The sequence below is a fragment of the Vicia villosa genome, linkage group LG2, assembly GCF_029867415.1.
Source record: "Vicia villosa cultivar HV-30 ecotype Madison, WI linkage group LG2, Vvil1.0, whole genome shotgun sequence".
Taxonomy (NCBI): domain Eukaryota; kingdom Viridiplantae; phylum Streptophyta; class Magnoliopsida; order Fabales; family Fabaceae; genus Vicia; species Vicia villosa.
In genome coordinates, this window is record NC_081181.1 from 62,058,520 (window position 1) to 62,073,271 (window position 14,752).

The following is a 14,752-nucleotide window of genomic DNA, read 5'->3' on the forward strand; positions in this document are numbered from 1 at the left end:
GATTAATTCCATTAATTAATTAGATTTAGGTTAATATTCGTTAATTAATTTAGAATTCGATTACCATTAACTTAAAGTATTTTTCTAAACATAAAATATTTTCCTCCTCCTCTTCAAATATTTTCTCTATTCCCCGATTCGTCCGCTTTTTTACTTTCCCGCATATTTTATAATTTTATGTAATTGCACCTGGTTTGTAATATTTAATTAGGACATTTATTTTTCCGCACTTTGTTTTCCCGCAAGGTTTTTATTGTAATTCCCCCATCCCGAAGCCTTGTAATAGCGTAGGATTTTACTTTTCTGCAATTTACTTTCGGCACCATATAAATTGCTATAATTGTTAGGTGTGTGCTTATAGGATTGTATGGAAAGATGAAATTGAACATAGCTAACAATAATTTCAAGATAAAATATCTGAATCAACACACTTGCACCCACTCACCTTTAGGTAACCTCTCTTGTTTCCTTAAGAGTCATGAAATGGTCGAAGGAAGTCTTGAGAGGCATGAAGAAACAAGGCTTGTATACCCTTGAGGCTGAAGTTGTAAGTGGTTCGACTAATGTTGGATCCACGAAAACTTTGTCGAAGACAGAAATCTAGCACATGGGATTGGGCCATGTTAGTGAAAGGGGTCTAGTCGAATTAGGGAAACAAAATCTGCTTGGTGGAGACAAAGTCGAAAACCTGAATTTTTGTGAACCCTGTGTACTTGGAAAATCTTGTAGAGTGAAGTTCAACAAGGGCAAACAAAGAATACATGGATCCCTTGAATACATCCATACTGATCTTTGGGGGCCTGCAAGGTGTCCATCACATTCAGGAGCAAGGTATTTTCTATCCATAGTTGATGATTATTCTAGGAAGTTATGGGTATTCATCCAGAAGACTAAGGATGAAACTTTTGAGAATTTCAAAAGTTGGAAGACTCTGGTCGAAAATCAGATTGGCAGGAAGGTTAAGAGGATGAGAACCGATAATGGCCTTGAATTTTTCAATGAGGTGTTCGACAGTTTCTGTGCTGCCTCTAGTATTGCAAGGCACAGAACTACTGCAGGTACTCCATAGAAAAATGGTTTGGCTGAAAGGTTTAATCGAACTATTTTGGAGAGAGTCAGATGCTTGTTGACTAGTGCTGGTTTAAAGAAGGTGTTTTGGGCTGAGGCCGTTTCGACAGCAACATATCTGATAAACATATGTCCTTCGACATCGTTAGATATGAAGACACCTAAAGAAGTTTGGTCGGGACATCCACCAGATCTCGATAAACTGGGAGTATTTGGCTGCGTAGCCTATGCTCACATTGGCAAGATAAGGTCGAACCTAGAGCTCTGTAATGCATGTTCATGGGATACCCAAAAGGAGTCAAAGCTTATAGGCTATGGTGCTTAGAGTCAGGTAACAGGAGGTGTATCATCAGTCGAGATGTAGTTTTCAATGAAGATGAGATGGCTTTCAAGAAAACTAATGATGATGATGGTCGATGTTCAGAAGAGCTGGAACAGGTAGAGATTCTTGTTGAGGTGGAGCAAGTTGATGCTGAATTGCATAACCTTGATGAAGTCGAAGAAGAAGAAGAAGAAGAAGATGCTGAGGAAGTTGAGAAAACTGTCGATGACTACCTATTGTCAAGATATAAGTCAAGAGACATCAAGCCACCTCAGAGACTTGGGTATGTGGATCTTATAGCTTATGCCTTAATCTCTGCAAGTGAGGTTCTAGACGAAGAACCTAGAGACTATAAGGAAGTTATGAGGAGTCAAAAGAATACTGAATGGTTGAACGCCATGAATGATGATATGAAATCTCTTCATGATAATCACACTTGGGAGCTGATCAAGAAACTTGCTGGATCAAGGTTAGTCAACTGTAATTGGATTTTCAAAGTTAAGGAAGGAATCGAAGGAGTGACGTCGAAAAGATACAAGGCAAGGTTAGTTGCAAGGGGTTTCACTAAAAAAGAAGGTGTCGACTTCAATGGTGATTTTTTTGTCTTGTTGTGAAGCGTAGGTCTATTCGAATGTTGCTTTCCATGGTGGCACAGTTCGATCTTGTACTGGAATAGATGGATGTGAGTACTGCATTCTTGTATGGTGATCTAGATTAAACCATCCTGATGAGGCAACCTGAAGGGTATGTCGAAAAAGGAAGGAAGATTATGTGTGTAAACTAAAGAGATCTTTATATGGGCTGAAACAATCTCCTCGACAGTGGAATAGGATATTTGACAAGTTCATGGCACACATAAGTTTTGTTAGAAGCCAGTTCGACCACTGTGTTTACTTCAGATTTCGACCTGGTAACTCATTTGTTATTTTGTTGCTTTATGTGGATGATATTCTCATAGCAAGAAACAATGTCGAAGATGTAAAGAGGGTGAAGGTTGAACTCAATAAGGAGTTCGATATGAGGGATCTGGGAGCTACTTCCAGGATTCTTGGAATTGACATTCGAACGGATAGATAGAAGTCGAAGTTATTCTTATCTCAAGAGGCATATCTACAAAAGATTCTCGAAAAGTTTGGTATGTCGAATTCGAAGCCAGTTGTGACTCCGACAAACCCTAAGTTCAAGATGAGTATTGATTAGTGTCCCAGTACTGATGTCGAAAGAGCCTATATGAATAGTATCACATATGCTAATATAGTGTGTTCTTTGATGTATGCTATGGTCTGTACTAGACCCGACATAGCATATGCAGTAAGTCTTATAAGCAGGTACATGACGAATCCTAGAAAGACTCATTGGCAAGCATTGAAGTGGATTTTAAGGTACATAAATGGGTCTCTGAACAGGGTCCTAATTTATGGTGGAGCCTTGGTTGAATATAGTAAAGCAGTAATCGAAGGATATGTCGACTCTGATTATGCAGGTTGTATAGATTCCAGAAAATCTATTTCTGGATAAGTTTTCACTATGTTTGGGACTGCAATTAGTTGGAAAGCAACACTTCAGAAGGTTGTTTCTCTATCAACCACTGAAGAGGAGTGTAATACGGTGAACTGACTTTATTTGAAATGTCGCGGTAAGCAAGAGTCGCCACCGACTTTTATTTTATCCAATAAGAATGGCTAAAAGAACAGAAAAAGACCTTTTAGAGATTTTGAGTTCGGGGGAGTAAGTTATACAAAGGGTAGGTGTAAGGCACCCTTTGCATCCATGGTTATTTATGGGCTCTTAATTGCTTAGCTCACTTTTGAATTGTTTGAAATGTTTGAAGTGTGAATAAGAAAAAGATTTTGAAGAAGAACTTTAGCTTGTAAATAAGCGTAGTCTTTTTGAATTTGATTTTGAAAAGAGTGGGAAAAAGATTTTTAATTCAGAGCAAGCAATTAGTAGCAACTACCCAAAGTTTTAAAATTCTTTCTTTTAGCTTTTCCGGGCGAAAGGGTCTATCCATACCATGAGAGGGCAAGAAGTCTTTCAATTGGATGTTTAAGGGTCATCGAGAATAATCGTTCACCATAAGACTGTCCCATGCCATAAAGAGGGCAGGTAGTCTAAGGGAAGGATATAATAGTCATTTTATCTTTTTAGGCATCATGCGAGGATACCTTAGCTATAGGGACATATCATCATTTATAAGGAAACCTTGAGGGAGTTTCAATAACTTTAAAGGCAACATTTGCTTTAGGTATCCTCGGAATCGAGGGACTTGACTATTATTAGGCAACAAAATTAAGGCAACAAGGCAGCAAGTAATAAGGTAACAAGGCGACCAAAGGGATTACCCTAAAGGTGTGTGGGTGCAACAATCACGTGGTTAACTTCGATGATATTTATCTTGTAAATTAGTTATCTATGTTCAATTCATGATTTATCACTCCCTAGGGTTACTAACCACGCAGTTTAAAAATGCAGAAATTAAAGGCAGAAGAAATAAAAGTTCCTACGCTATTACAATAAACACCTGCGGGGATGGGGGGAATTAAAGCAGAAAATAAGAGATGAATAATTAATTTAATTATCTTTATCTTGAGCCTTGATCTTCCTCGAACCCTCGATTGACTATGAACATCTGAGAAATAAACGGAAAATAATAGGGGTGAGTGTAAGAGTAATTCATTGACGGTTGAAACCAATACTAATTTAAGCCATAAGGCAAAAATTAAAATTAAAATGATATTTAAACAAAAAAAGGATTAGGACTTAGCTTTTCGGTTGGTATGGCGCGTGGCTGAAAGATCTTTGATTAACCCTGAAAATTGGGCATAAAGAAAAAATGCATTAGTGCATTAAAGTTCTCAACGATTATAACATGGCAGATCAAAAATTAAAACTGTAATAATTGAGGCAAACAAAAAAGGGTAAGGCAAAAACAAACCCTGAAAGGGGACGGAAGTTAATTATGGTTTAATAGAGAAAAAAATGTAAAAAACCTAGACTAAGGTTAATGGACAACACCTACCAACAACAGTGATTAGTTATCATGATAGAAAAATATCTAGAATAAAATCAGGGTTTAAAGCAATTGGTTTAAAACATGAAAAGTGAATAATTTTAATATATTTGAGAATTTAGGAAAATCGAAAGTTTGATTAAATAAATTAAAGAGCCATGAAAATATTTATTTAATAAATAAAATATTTAACTAAACATAATTTTACTAATAAAAAATAAGATAGAAAGAAAACAAAAGGGATTATGTAACTAAAATAATAAAAAAAATTAAATAGACTAGGCTCTTTGATTCTATATGGGCGCCTCCTGAAGGTGCATCATGGACTTGCGCTCCATGGACGTTAGATTCGCGTGGCTGAGCATATGGTGGTGAGAAATTGAGGGTGCAGCATGGTCTTGCGTGGGAGTAATGCACTGGATCTATGCGTTTCACTTGAGAATAAAAATAATTTGCCTTCGGCGTGGATCGAACTCAGGCTCCTGGCATTGCAAGAAACGCTATGGCCAACTGGGCTATGAATTTGAACTATTAAATAATTGGCAGCAAAGATTAAACTAAATAATTGTAATAGGGGCGTCAGTCAAAGAGCAAAGTCCAAGTGGGACCCGGAGGCGCTTGAGTGCACCAATGGAAACTGGAGAGAGAAGGGAGACCGATTGACCCTCCAATCATGGCATCACACGCATGGTCAAAACATTCCACGTACTATTCATTGTCTTCTCCAAGGGTCCCTGCAGAAATAGCTGCGCATTTACTTATGGAATTACCTGCGGATTTTTCCGCAGGTAGGCCTTCTTCTTCGCTGCGATTTGAAAACCTGCAAAATCAAATGGAAACAAGGAAACTATCGGCCCCGATCTACATATTAGGACATCCTGAATCCAATGGTGAGATCGATTTCCTCTGAAAAGGCATGTAAGCATGAAAACAAAAACGACCTCCACATATGCCCTAGCCATGGTGAAACGTGACTCCGGCTTCAAACCTCTCATGTCGTGGTTCAAAACTCCTCTAAATCATACTATCAACTCAAGTCAACGATTAGACTGAGTCAAAACAATCAGATATACGTAAAATGCAAAGGAAGAAATTATGCATGAACATGAGCATCGTGAAACCATGATTTTAAGCGTTCAACGACCTATGCTATGCCCCTGGTTTACCTTTCAAATCCTCTTGAGAACAAAGGAATGTTCAGTTTGGACTTTTGGCGACTGCAACCAACAAAACCAAAGGTATCAAGCTTGCATGGATTTTTATACCTTGAAAACCCTAGTTTCTTCCTCATTTTTTCGTCCCCCTCTGTGCTGAATAGATTTGAGTAGTTATCAGGATTGTATTAGGGCAAAGAATGGGCTTGGGTCTTGATCTATGGGAAAGAGAAAAGATTTGATTGAAAAATCATTCTAAATCATTCTAAATTTGCATGATATCTTTCCCATGGTATATTCCACGAATTTAGACTCTCCTACATGATTATTTGGGCCTTCAAGTAATTAAAATCAAAGCCATGTATTTTATTCCATTTATTTTGTAATTTTACTTAATTTATTTGATTTTTAATTGCATAAAACTCAAATAAATATAAATAAAGATCACAAAAATATGGGAATCAATTTAGAGGTCCTTATTTAGGTCATGGATATGTTTGAAGTCAAAATCTTAGGCCCATTAGTCCAAAAGTTCAAAGTTATGCAATTAGGGTTTCACATGTTTCTTGAGTTTTGACAACCTTCTGAGCCTCATATCTCCTTCAATTTTTGTCGTATGACTATGTTCTATGACTTTTTAGAAAAACCAAGATGTCCTCTATAAGCTACTTTGGAACATATTTTGCATTTGAAGATTTTATCTTGAAGATATGGCTCCTGGAAGAAAACAGCTTTTTGCGAGCTTCTAGAAGGACCTGTAATGTTTTGACTTATATCTCTTATGCGGAAGCATTTCTTGACCTTAATCCCAACATCAAAGTTGTAGAGAATGAAATTTCCTTGAGAGTAGGCTTTGGTTGGGGAATTTCTGATAAAGTATGAGAGAGATATGATCAGTCAAAGTTGGGTTGACTTTCTCCTATGAAACCCTAATTTAGAAACTTAGGTTTTTGATGATTTTGGAGCTTTCCTTGATGCATCATGATAAAGACTTGATCAAATGATGAATGATACTTCATAATGAGGATGTTGACCAAAAATTATAATTTTTGACTGTGGTTTAACCCTAGTTTGACTTTTAGGTCAACTAGTCGATTATTGATCGTTTGGGCCATTGGGTGAGCAATCTTTTGAATCAGGGCTCGAAAATTGGCATGAGGATCCTTTGAGGCATATGAGAGGTTATGAGGTCCACTGGAATTGTTAGAACTTGATTTTTCTTGAAGAGAAGCAAAAACCCTAGTTGTGGGTTGTTTGTTTAGAAGAGTGTGCATCCACTTAGATCTTGAGCTGTTGATACTTGGATGAGCTTGAGTATAAAAATGTGGTGGGCAAATTTTGGGGTATGACAAGGAGCATATTTCCCTAACTGAAGCTGTAAAAGAAGTATTGTGGCTTGAAGGTTTTTCTAAGGATGTGAAACTTCAAGGTCGAGGTATCACTGTTAAATGTGATAGTTAAAGTGCAATACACCTATCGAAGAACTCATCATATCATGAGCGAACTAAGCACATTGATGTGAGGCTTCATTTCGTCAAAGAAGTAATCGAGCATGGAGAAGTCCAAGTGCTGAAGGTTTCGACTAAGGACAATGTTGTTGATATGATCACCAAGACATTGTCGAGTTGCAAGTTTTTCCACTATATGCAGTTGATAAAGCGGCATGAAGAAAGCTAGTTTGTTCCCTTGATGTTGTAGAGTTAGGTCCAAGGTGGATATTTGTGAGATATTGGATCGAACTCTAGTATGGTCGAATGGTAGCTTCTTTGTTCGATAGGATTGAGCATGAAGTCGAAGGTTGTTCACATGCTGGTGTCGAAGATGTTAGGGTTGTTAGCATGTTAAATTAGGTTTTAGTGTTTAAATCCTAATTTGTTAAGTTAGCTTTTATATTAAGTTAGCTTGTGTAATGGGCCTTGTGGAAAAAATCCATTACTTAGTATGTTAGGTTTTATTACAAATAGCATACTAGTCTCTCATTATTGCACGCTGCAAATCCTAATTTAGAGTGAGAGAGATTATTTGTTATTCTTGTAAATTTGTAATTTTGTTTTCTAAGAGGAAGTAAAAGAATAGCAGTTATAACCAATTCTTGTGTTCTTCTTCTTCCTTGTTCTTTATTCTTTCCTTGTTTTATATTTCATTATTGGCATTGAATTCACAAGACTATAACGGAAAAAACACAATTTGAGGTGGAGTTTCCTACTATAGATACTAGTTGTTGTGAGGGAACAATTAGAGAGATCTCTGATTATCATTTGATTCATGATAAGGTAAGGAGGATTATTGTAGCATCTCAAAGGGACCGTTATGCTAGGCTTGAATATTATGTTTTTAATGTGGCTAAAGGACAAAAGAAAAAAAAATTCATGGGTGCATTTGATCACCTTTATTTATAAAAAATTAACATGCTTTGCTCTTAGTATTTGACACAAATTTAAGACTAGGGGGTTTATAATTGAGACACTTAAAAGTGGGATGGATTTAATTTAGCCATATTAACACTCAGAAAACTCATATCCTTTAAGTCGTCATAGATCAAATTCAATTTGTCACTAAACAACTTTGAAGGCCCTCTGATTATTGGCATGCATTTTGCTAAAACTCTCAAAAGAAGATAATGTTGGAATAGATGCTATATGACTTAGCATTCAGACATCAACATGTTGAACAAGATGTCATGACATCCTGGCTGCAAAAAGCTGATTTGGCAAATGAACCAGGCTGTTTTATTTGCTACAAGAATCTTTATTTCAGCTCAGAATATTCGGAGGAATCATTTAGCTGATATTTTTGCCAAGATGGTTTCAATCAGAAGATCTCCACGCTGTCTTTTATTGAAGACATTTTAGGAAAGATTGGATTGAAGACCTAATTTCGTGGAGAACAAGTAGCAGAATTTTGGCAACCTCACTGCTGCGATTTGAAGCCCAGCCCAGAAAATAATTATCTATATATAGAAGGGCTATAACCTAGTTTATGTGTGGAACTGATATTGTTTATTTTAGGGTTTAGGATTCCTTATTTACTGTGTGTTCCATATGTGCACATTCACAAATCTTTAGGTGTTGAATGTTGTTTTGATCTCCGAAGTTTTTAAGCAAGAAGAGTATTTGCATCCTCGTAAGCTTTGAAGCACCGAGGAGTAGTTTGATCTGGAAGAGTTCTTCTGGTTATTTTTATTTGCTTTATATTTTGTCATAGGGATTGTGACTAGAAGGGATTTGAGGAGGGCCTCATACCTAGGTGGGACTTAGGTAGAAATCATAGAAAGGGTAGTGATTAAGTGAGAAGGGTAAACTGGGACTGTTTAACTTTGAATTGATACTATCGGATATTGATTTCATCATGGCTTGGTAGCCTCCAGAGTAGGAAGGATTGTTCCGAACTGGATAAACATATCGTTGTGTTATTTACTTTCTGCAAGTTTATTGTTGTTGTTGTTATTCGTATTCATTACTCAGATATAGTGTCGTGACATCTTATATCTGATACTAGAATTTCAAACTTAAACTAATCAACAACAGGTAGCCCTTCAACTCAAATTTGAATTAAAGTTCAATTGACTAATTCACAGTTGAACCAAATGAAAAGTAATTATAAAAAAAAAAATGGAGATTTGGTATAACCAATGAGATCAACTGGCTGGTGTTTTGTTCAATCGGTTAAACCTAGTCATTCAAAGATTATTAAAAGTACCATGCTTATAAGTGATATACAGGCATTGTTTAAGGAATCTAAAAATTTGTTCTCTTCTAGTATTCTCTTAATATTGCTTTTTAGATTTACATAAGCCAGTCACCATTATTGTTTAACAACATTTTTTTTATTCATTTTAATATAATATGCTTGGGAAACACTCTTGAGTTTTTACAAATAAAGATGGCATAGTTCAACAACTTATTAAGCCAACAACAATCAAGGACAGACTCATTACTACACACATACCACATATTAAATAGAAAATGGTTCCATCATTCCACCACATTATTTTATTAAAATAATCTAGCTTGTCCTTCAATTCATGAAATGCATTCACTTTCTATGCAAGTGTTTGAATATAGTCATCCACCTCAAGGAAATTCTTGACAGCAAAATCTTTGACAATAGTCGGATCAGGAATATCAGTCTTAGTTTTGACATATTCAGCAGTCCATTTCAGCTCACATCCTTCTCCAATTGGTATAACAGCTATGTGTCCCAAGAATTTTGTGTAGTATTGGAGAAGATCCCCTTCAATAATTGAATAGGTTGCTGTCTTCTTTTCATCATCAGCAGCCTCGATCCTCTCTTTCGACGATTTTGCAAGCAGCGAGCCTACAATATAAATTGCGAAAGATTACAACATAAATTTTAATATAGCTAAAATTGTGAAAGCATATATACAATCATGAACGTAAGTTTTACCTTCGGCGTAATGGAAGTGGCGGACAGAACCAGGAGCCTTGCCATCACCTTCAAGGACATCAATGCTTTTGTAGTCATGTGGGAAGGCCTTAGGAAATATAGTTGTAGAATCCCTAATTGTTTGCCAGTACTTGTCTGCATTAGACTTGAGTTCAATGTCAACCTCCAGCTTCCCACGAAGAGCCATGATTCAACAAGAAAGTGAAAACTGTATTATATTGTAGAATATTGATATGCTATGAGAATGTGAGACAATGATCAAAGCATGCAGAGTATATATAGAAACATGAAACAAGTAACAAGACATTATATTACACATGTGATTTAGGAAAAAGATCATAAATTCAGTAGTTGAGAGTTCAGCTACCAGGTTTAGTAGCATCATCTAACTTTTCAGGTGAATTTAATTATAGCGGTAACCTTTGGATCCCCACAAATTTTCGAGTGATTCTTTTATAACCACTCAAAATAGATCTGACATCAATGTAGGAAGCTGAATTAAATGAGTTATGACAATGGTGTCAGTGATACCAGTAACGCTTCATTAATCACTATCAAATGTTGCATAGTGAATAGTGATCAGAATTGAGAAGGTGCAATCAATGTATCGAAAATAGCTTGATTGAGTCTAACAAAATAATCCTGTATTGTTATTATTTTTTTTAATAAGCAATTGATTATAAGAACTCGTACTAGGGGTGCAACCCTTGCAACTAGATTTCACATTCTTCACCTTCTCTTGAATGATACCGAAATCCAAAAACTCCTCTAACGTGACAGGAAGATCATCCCTTAACCAAAGATAAATCCGCTCCCACAAAGTCTTCGCCACATTACAAAGAAATAGCAAATGGGTAGAAGTCTCCAAATGAATCCTGCAAAACTCACAAAGAAGGTTTGAAGAAATATCATTAACTCCTCTTTTACTCAATTAGTCTTTTGTAGGTAGTCTATTGATGCACACCCTCCACATAAAAATCTGAATTTTGAATTGTACTAGCGAATTCCAAATGACTTTTAGTAAGGCCACTGTAGTGGGCAGCCACGCCACCTCTTTATTGTCTGCTAGCAACAGCGACGCGCTAGCCACCGAGAAGCAGCCGTCTGAATTCAGCCTCCATTGGAATTTGTCAACCCCTTCCCGCGCGGGTCTGGCCGAATGCAGCAAATCCAGAAGCTGCTGCCACTGCTCTTGAATAAGACTGCTGGCAGCGGAAAGCCTCTCCATGAAATTAAATTGGCAGCAAAGATGCGAGAAGGTTGCCAAACAACCTCATCATTCTCCCAAAAGAAAATATCTGTCACTGAACATAATTTATTAATAGAAAAGTCAAATAATTCCGGAAACTTAAAACACAGAATTTGTTCTCCTATCCATAATCCAAACACATAATTATGGAACACTCTAATTTAGAATACTATGAAAATCATTTGTATCAATAAATTTATAAAGTATTATACTATTTACATAAATAACTCTACAATATATCAAATAATATTAAAAGACATATACTAGTGTTTCTTAAAAAAATACTAAAATTAAGATATGACAGACAATGTGTACGGGACAAAATAGTGAGCGATTAAGATTTAACACAAAAATAAAGTACAGTAGAAACTCTTTAAATTAATAATGTCAGGACCGGAGAAATTTATTAATTTAGAGACTTATTAATTTATCAATAAATTAATAATTATTAATTTAAAGAGTTTTTAAGTAATTATATTATACATGTCAAACAAAAAGGAAAATTAGTCTAATGCCTCTTAGAATTACGTTGCACCGAACCTTGAGACCTCAAGGTAAATTAGTAACTACTGTGTTCATATGCATTGAAATCAATAATGACTTTTGAAGTATAATAAATGTAAACAAGAGGAACAAATGTGTTCAATGTATTCTTAATTAAAAATTAATAAATAATAATATATTATATATATAAATTAATATATAAATAATATATATATATATAAATAATTATATAATATTATATTATATAATAATTAATAATAAATATATTATAATATATATTATATATAATATAAATATATATTTATAATAAATATATAATAAAATATTATATATATAAAAATATAATATTAATATATATATATAAATAAATATTATATATAAATATAATATAAATAATATTATTATAATATATAATAAATTATATATAATATAAATTAATATATAATATAATATAAATATAATATATTAATAAATAATAATATATTATAAATATTATAAATAATATTAATATAAAATATTAGAGAGACTATTTGAATAACACCTATAGTGGAAACGATTATAGAAAATAGATTTAAGTAGTTTGGATATATAAAGAAAAGTTATGTACACCTATTATAAATGATCTTGAGATTGAGGATTTTGATAGAAATGTGGTTTTGGATATAACGTTTTAACAAAAATTGATTCATCTAACCTACACACCTCTTAGTAGGATAAAACTTGGTTGTTGTTGCCTCCACTTGTCCATTTTCTTGAAGGTATTATGTTGTTGATTGTTATAACTCAATATTTCATGATTCAACATCTTTTACAGTTTTTCATATCAATCTATTATATATATTAAAGCAGACTGTAAATATATTTGTCACATAAAATTATTTTTGTCACATCATTCATAATCATGTGGAGTCTTCTAAAATGTATCTTTATTTTTTAAAATTCAAAATTACATAGAGTTTATACTTGAGGTCACGAGTTCGAATCCTAAAAAATACAAAAAAATTAATATTAATCTAATAATTACTTACATATTTTAATAAAATTTATAAAGCAATACTTATATTTTTCTTGCAATCATTTTTTAGTGATAGACCTCACAACTACTTCATTAACATTCTTTGCGAGATTGCTATGGACATTGGATAAGATTTTGTAAAAAAAAAAAAAGAAATAGACTTCAAATGTTTTTTTTTTATGTTCTCTTCTTTTTAAGTGGGTTTTGATATAGTCCCCCACTTTTTCGTAAATCTTTTACTTTCTCAATATTTAATTTTTATTTAAAAAACTTACATATTCTCATAAAAACTTATAAAACAATATTTTTATTTTCCTTGCAATTATTTTTTAATTAATAAAATTAAAATAAAAGAAATTTTACATAAAATTATTTTAGTTACATCAAACAATTTTTGCCACATCAGTCGTCATCTTATGTGTCATCTTCTAAAATATATCTTTATTTTTTAAATTTCAAAATCACATAGAGTCTCTACTTGAAGCCACGAGTTCGAATCCTAAAAAATGCAAAAAACATATTAACCTAATCACTACTTACATATTTTAATAAATCTTACAAAACAATATTTATATGTTTCTTGAACTAATTTTTTAATTATAGGCCTCACAACTACTTTCTTAACATTCTTTGATGAGATTCATATAGACATCAGACAACATTTTGTAAAAAATAGGGTTGGAATGCCTTTTTTTTAAGTTCTCTTCTTTTTAGTAAGTTTTGTATAGTATTCCACTTTTTTTTATATCTTTTTCCTTTTTTTCAAAATTTCATTTTTATTCAAAAAACTCACATATTTTCATAAAAACTTATAAACATTATTTCTATTCTACTTACAATTATTTTTTAATTAATAAAATTAAATTAAAAGAAATTTCACATAATTTTTTCATATAATTTATCTAAAATAATTTTAACTTTTATTTTTGTTTATAAAAGTATTATACCACTCTTTCATGATAATATTTTCGATAAATAATACTCTTATGACAAGCCAATTGTTAATTTTAACATTATATATTAAAGTCACTTTACAAAAAGTTAAATACAATATAACATATGCAGTTTTTTCTATACAATTTTTACCCTAAATCTTCTTCTGTATTCGATTTTTGTATATTTTTTTATTGGCTTAAATGGAATTTTGGTCCCTGTAAGTTAGCGAATTTTTTGATTTTCCTCCCAGTAAGTTATTTTATTTATTTGAGTCCCTATATCTTACTTTTTGCTTGAGGTTTAGTCCCTAAAATCAAAATTCGCAGGAAAATCTGCAGGTATCCAACGGATTTTCCTGCAAAATTTCCTGCGAATTTTGATTTTAGGGACTAAAACGAACGCGATAGTAAGAATAGGGACTCAGACAAAAAAAATAACTTACAGGGACGAAAATAAATACTCGCTAACTTACAGGAACCAAAAGTGCATTTAAGCCTTTTTTATTTTACTATATGTGAGATATTAGTTATTTTGATACTAAGTAGTGACAATGTGTATCGGTGTTATTTTGTGTTTATTACATTCTTCCGAAAGTATTTTCTGTTAAATTAAGATGATAAAATGGGTAATTGTGTTTCATTTTTTATGTTGAGAATTACAACAATCTGTTTTCCTACATTTCTCAATTTATTTATGTTTTTTAAACAATTTTAAAAGGAAAAATATACAATATACTACATATATCATTTTCTTCTATATCAATAATATATTTGAAGTTCAACTCATTACAACATTTAATTCTTATTATAATAAGTATTTTGAAAGATATCGATTTAAAAGTCATTTTGAACTAGAAATTCTAATAACACAAAAATCATTCCAACTAAATATACTTAATTGACTAGGTATATTTTCTAGGTTAAATTACTCCTAAGGTCCTTTAAGTTATTTAATTGTAACAGTTTGGTCCTTCATGTTATTTTCGCTACAACTAGGTCCTTTATGTTATCAAATGTGTGCACCATTATCCTTTTTTTAACCGAGAAAATGTGCTAATTATGGATGCAACTATTTTGAGGAATGTAAA

At 33.1% G+C, this 14,752-nt stretch overlaps 1 protein-coding gene and 1 non-coding gene across 2 annotated transcripts; one reads left to right on the top strand and one right to left on the bottom strand.

Moving 5' to 3' along the window:
* Positions 1-9,400: 9,400 nt before the first annotated feature.
* Positions 9,401-10,214, bottom strand: LOC131646212 (MLP-like protein 423). The gene is made up of 2 exons (XM_058916325.1): positions 9,962-10,214; positions 9,401-9,871 (listed from the first exon to the last, which is right to left on the bottom strand). Exons 1-2 carry the CDS (start codon positions 10,146-10,148, stop codon positions 9,597-9,599), a joined length of 462 nt encoding a protein of 153 aa, XP_058772308.1. The 5' UTR covers positions 10,149-10,214; the 3' UTR covers positions 9,401-9,596.
* A 3,989-nt stretch (positions 10,215-14,203) lies between these two features.
* LOC131654512 (small nucleolar RNA snoR135) lies at positions 14,204-14,346 on the top strand. The gene has a single exon (XR_009299537.1). It is a non-coding gene; the product is annotated as a small nucleolar RNA snoR135 (small nucleolar RNA).
* The last annotated feature ends 406 nt before the right edge of the window (positions 14,347-14,752 follow it).

Coding starts and splice junctions, on each gene's coding strand:
- LOC131646212 (XM_058916325.1), bottom strand. CDS start 10,148: ATGGCTCTTCGTGGGAAGCTGGAGGTTGACATTGAACTCAAGTCTAAT. Junction 9,872..9,961: donor CCACTTCCATTACGCCGAAG/GTAAAACTTACG, acceptor TTTATATTGTAG/GCTCGCTGCTTGCAAAATCG.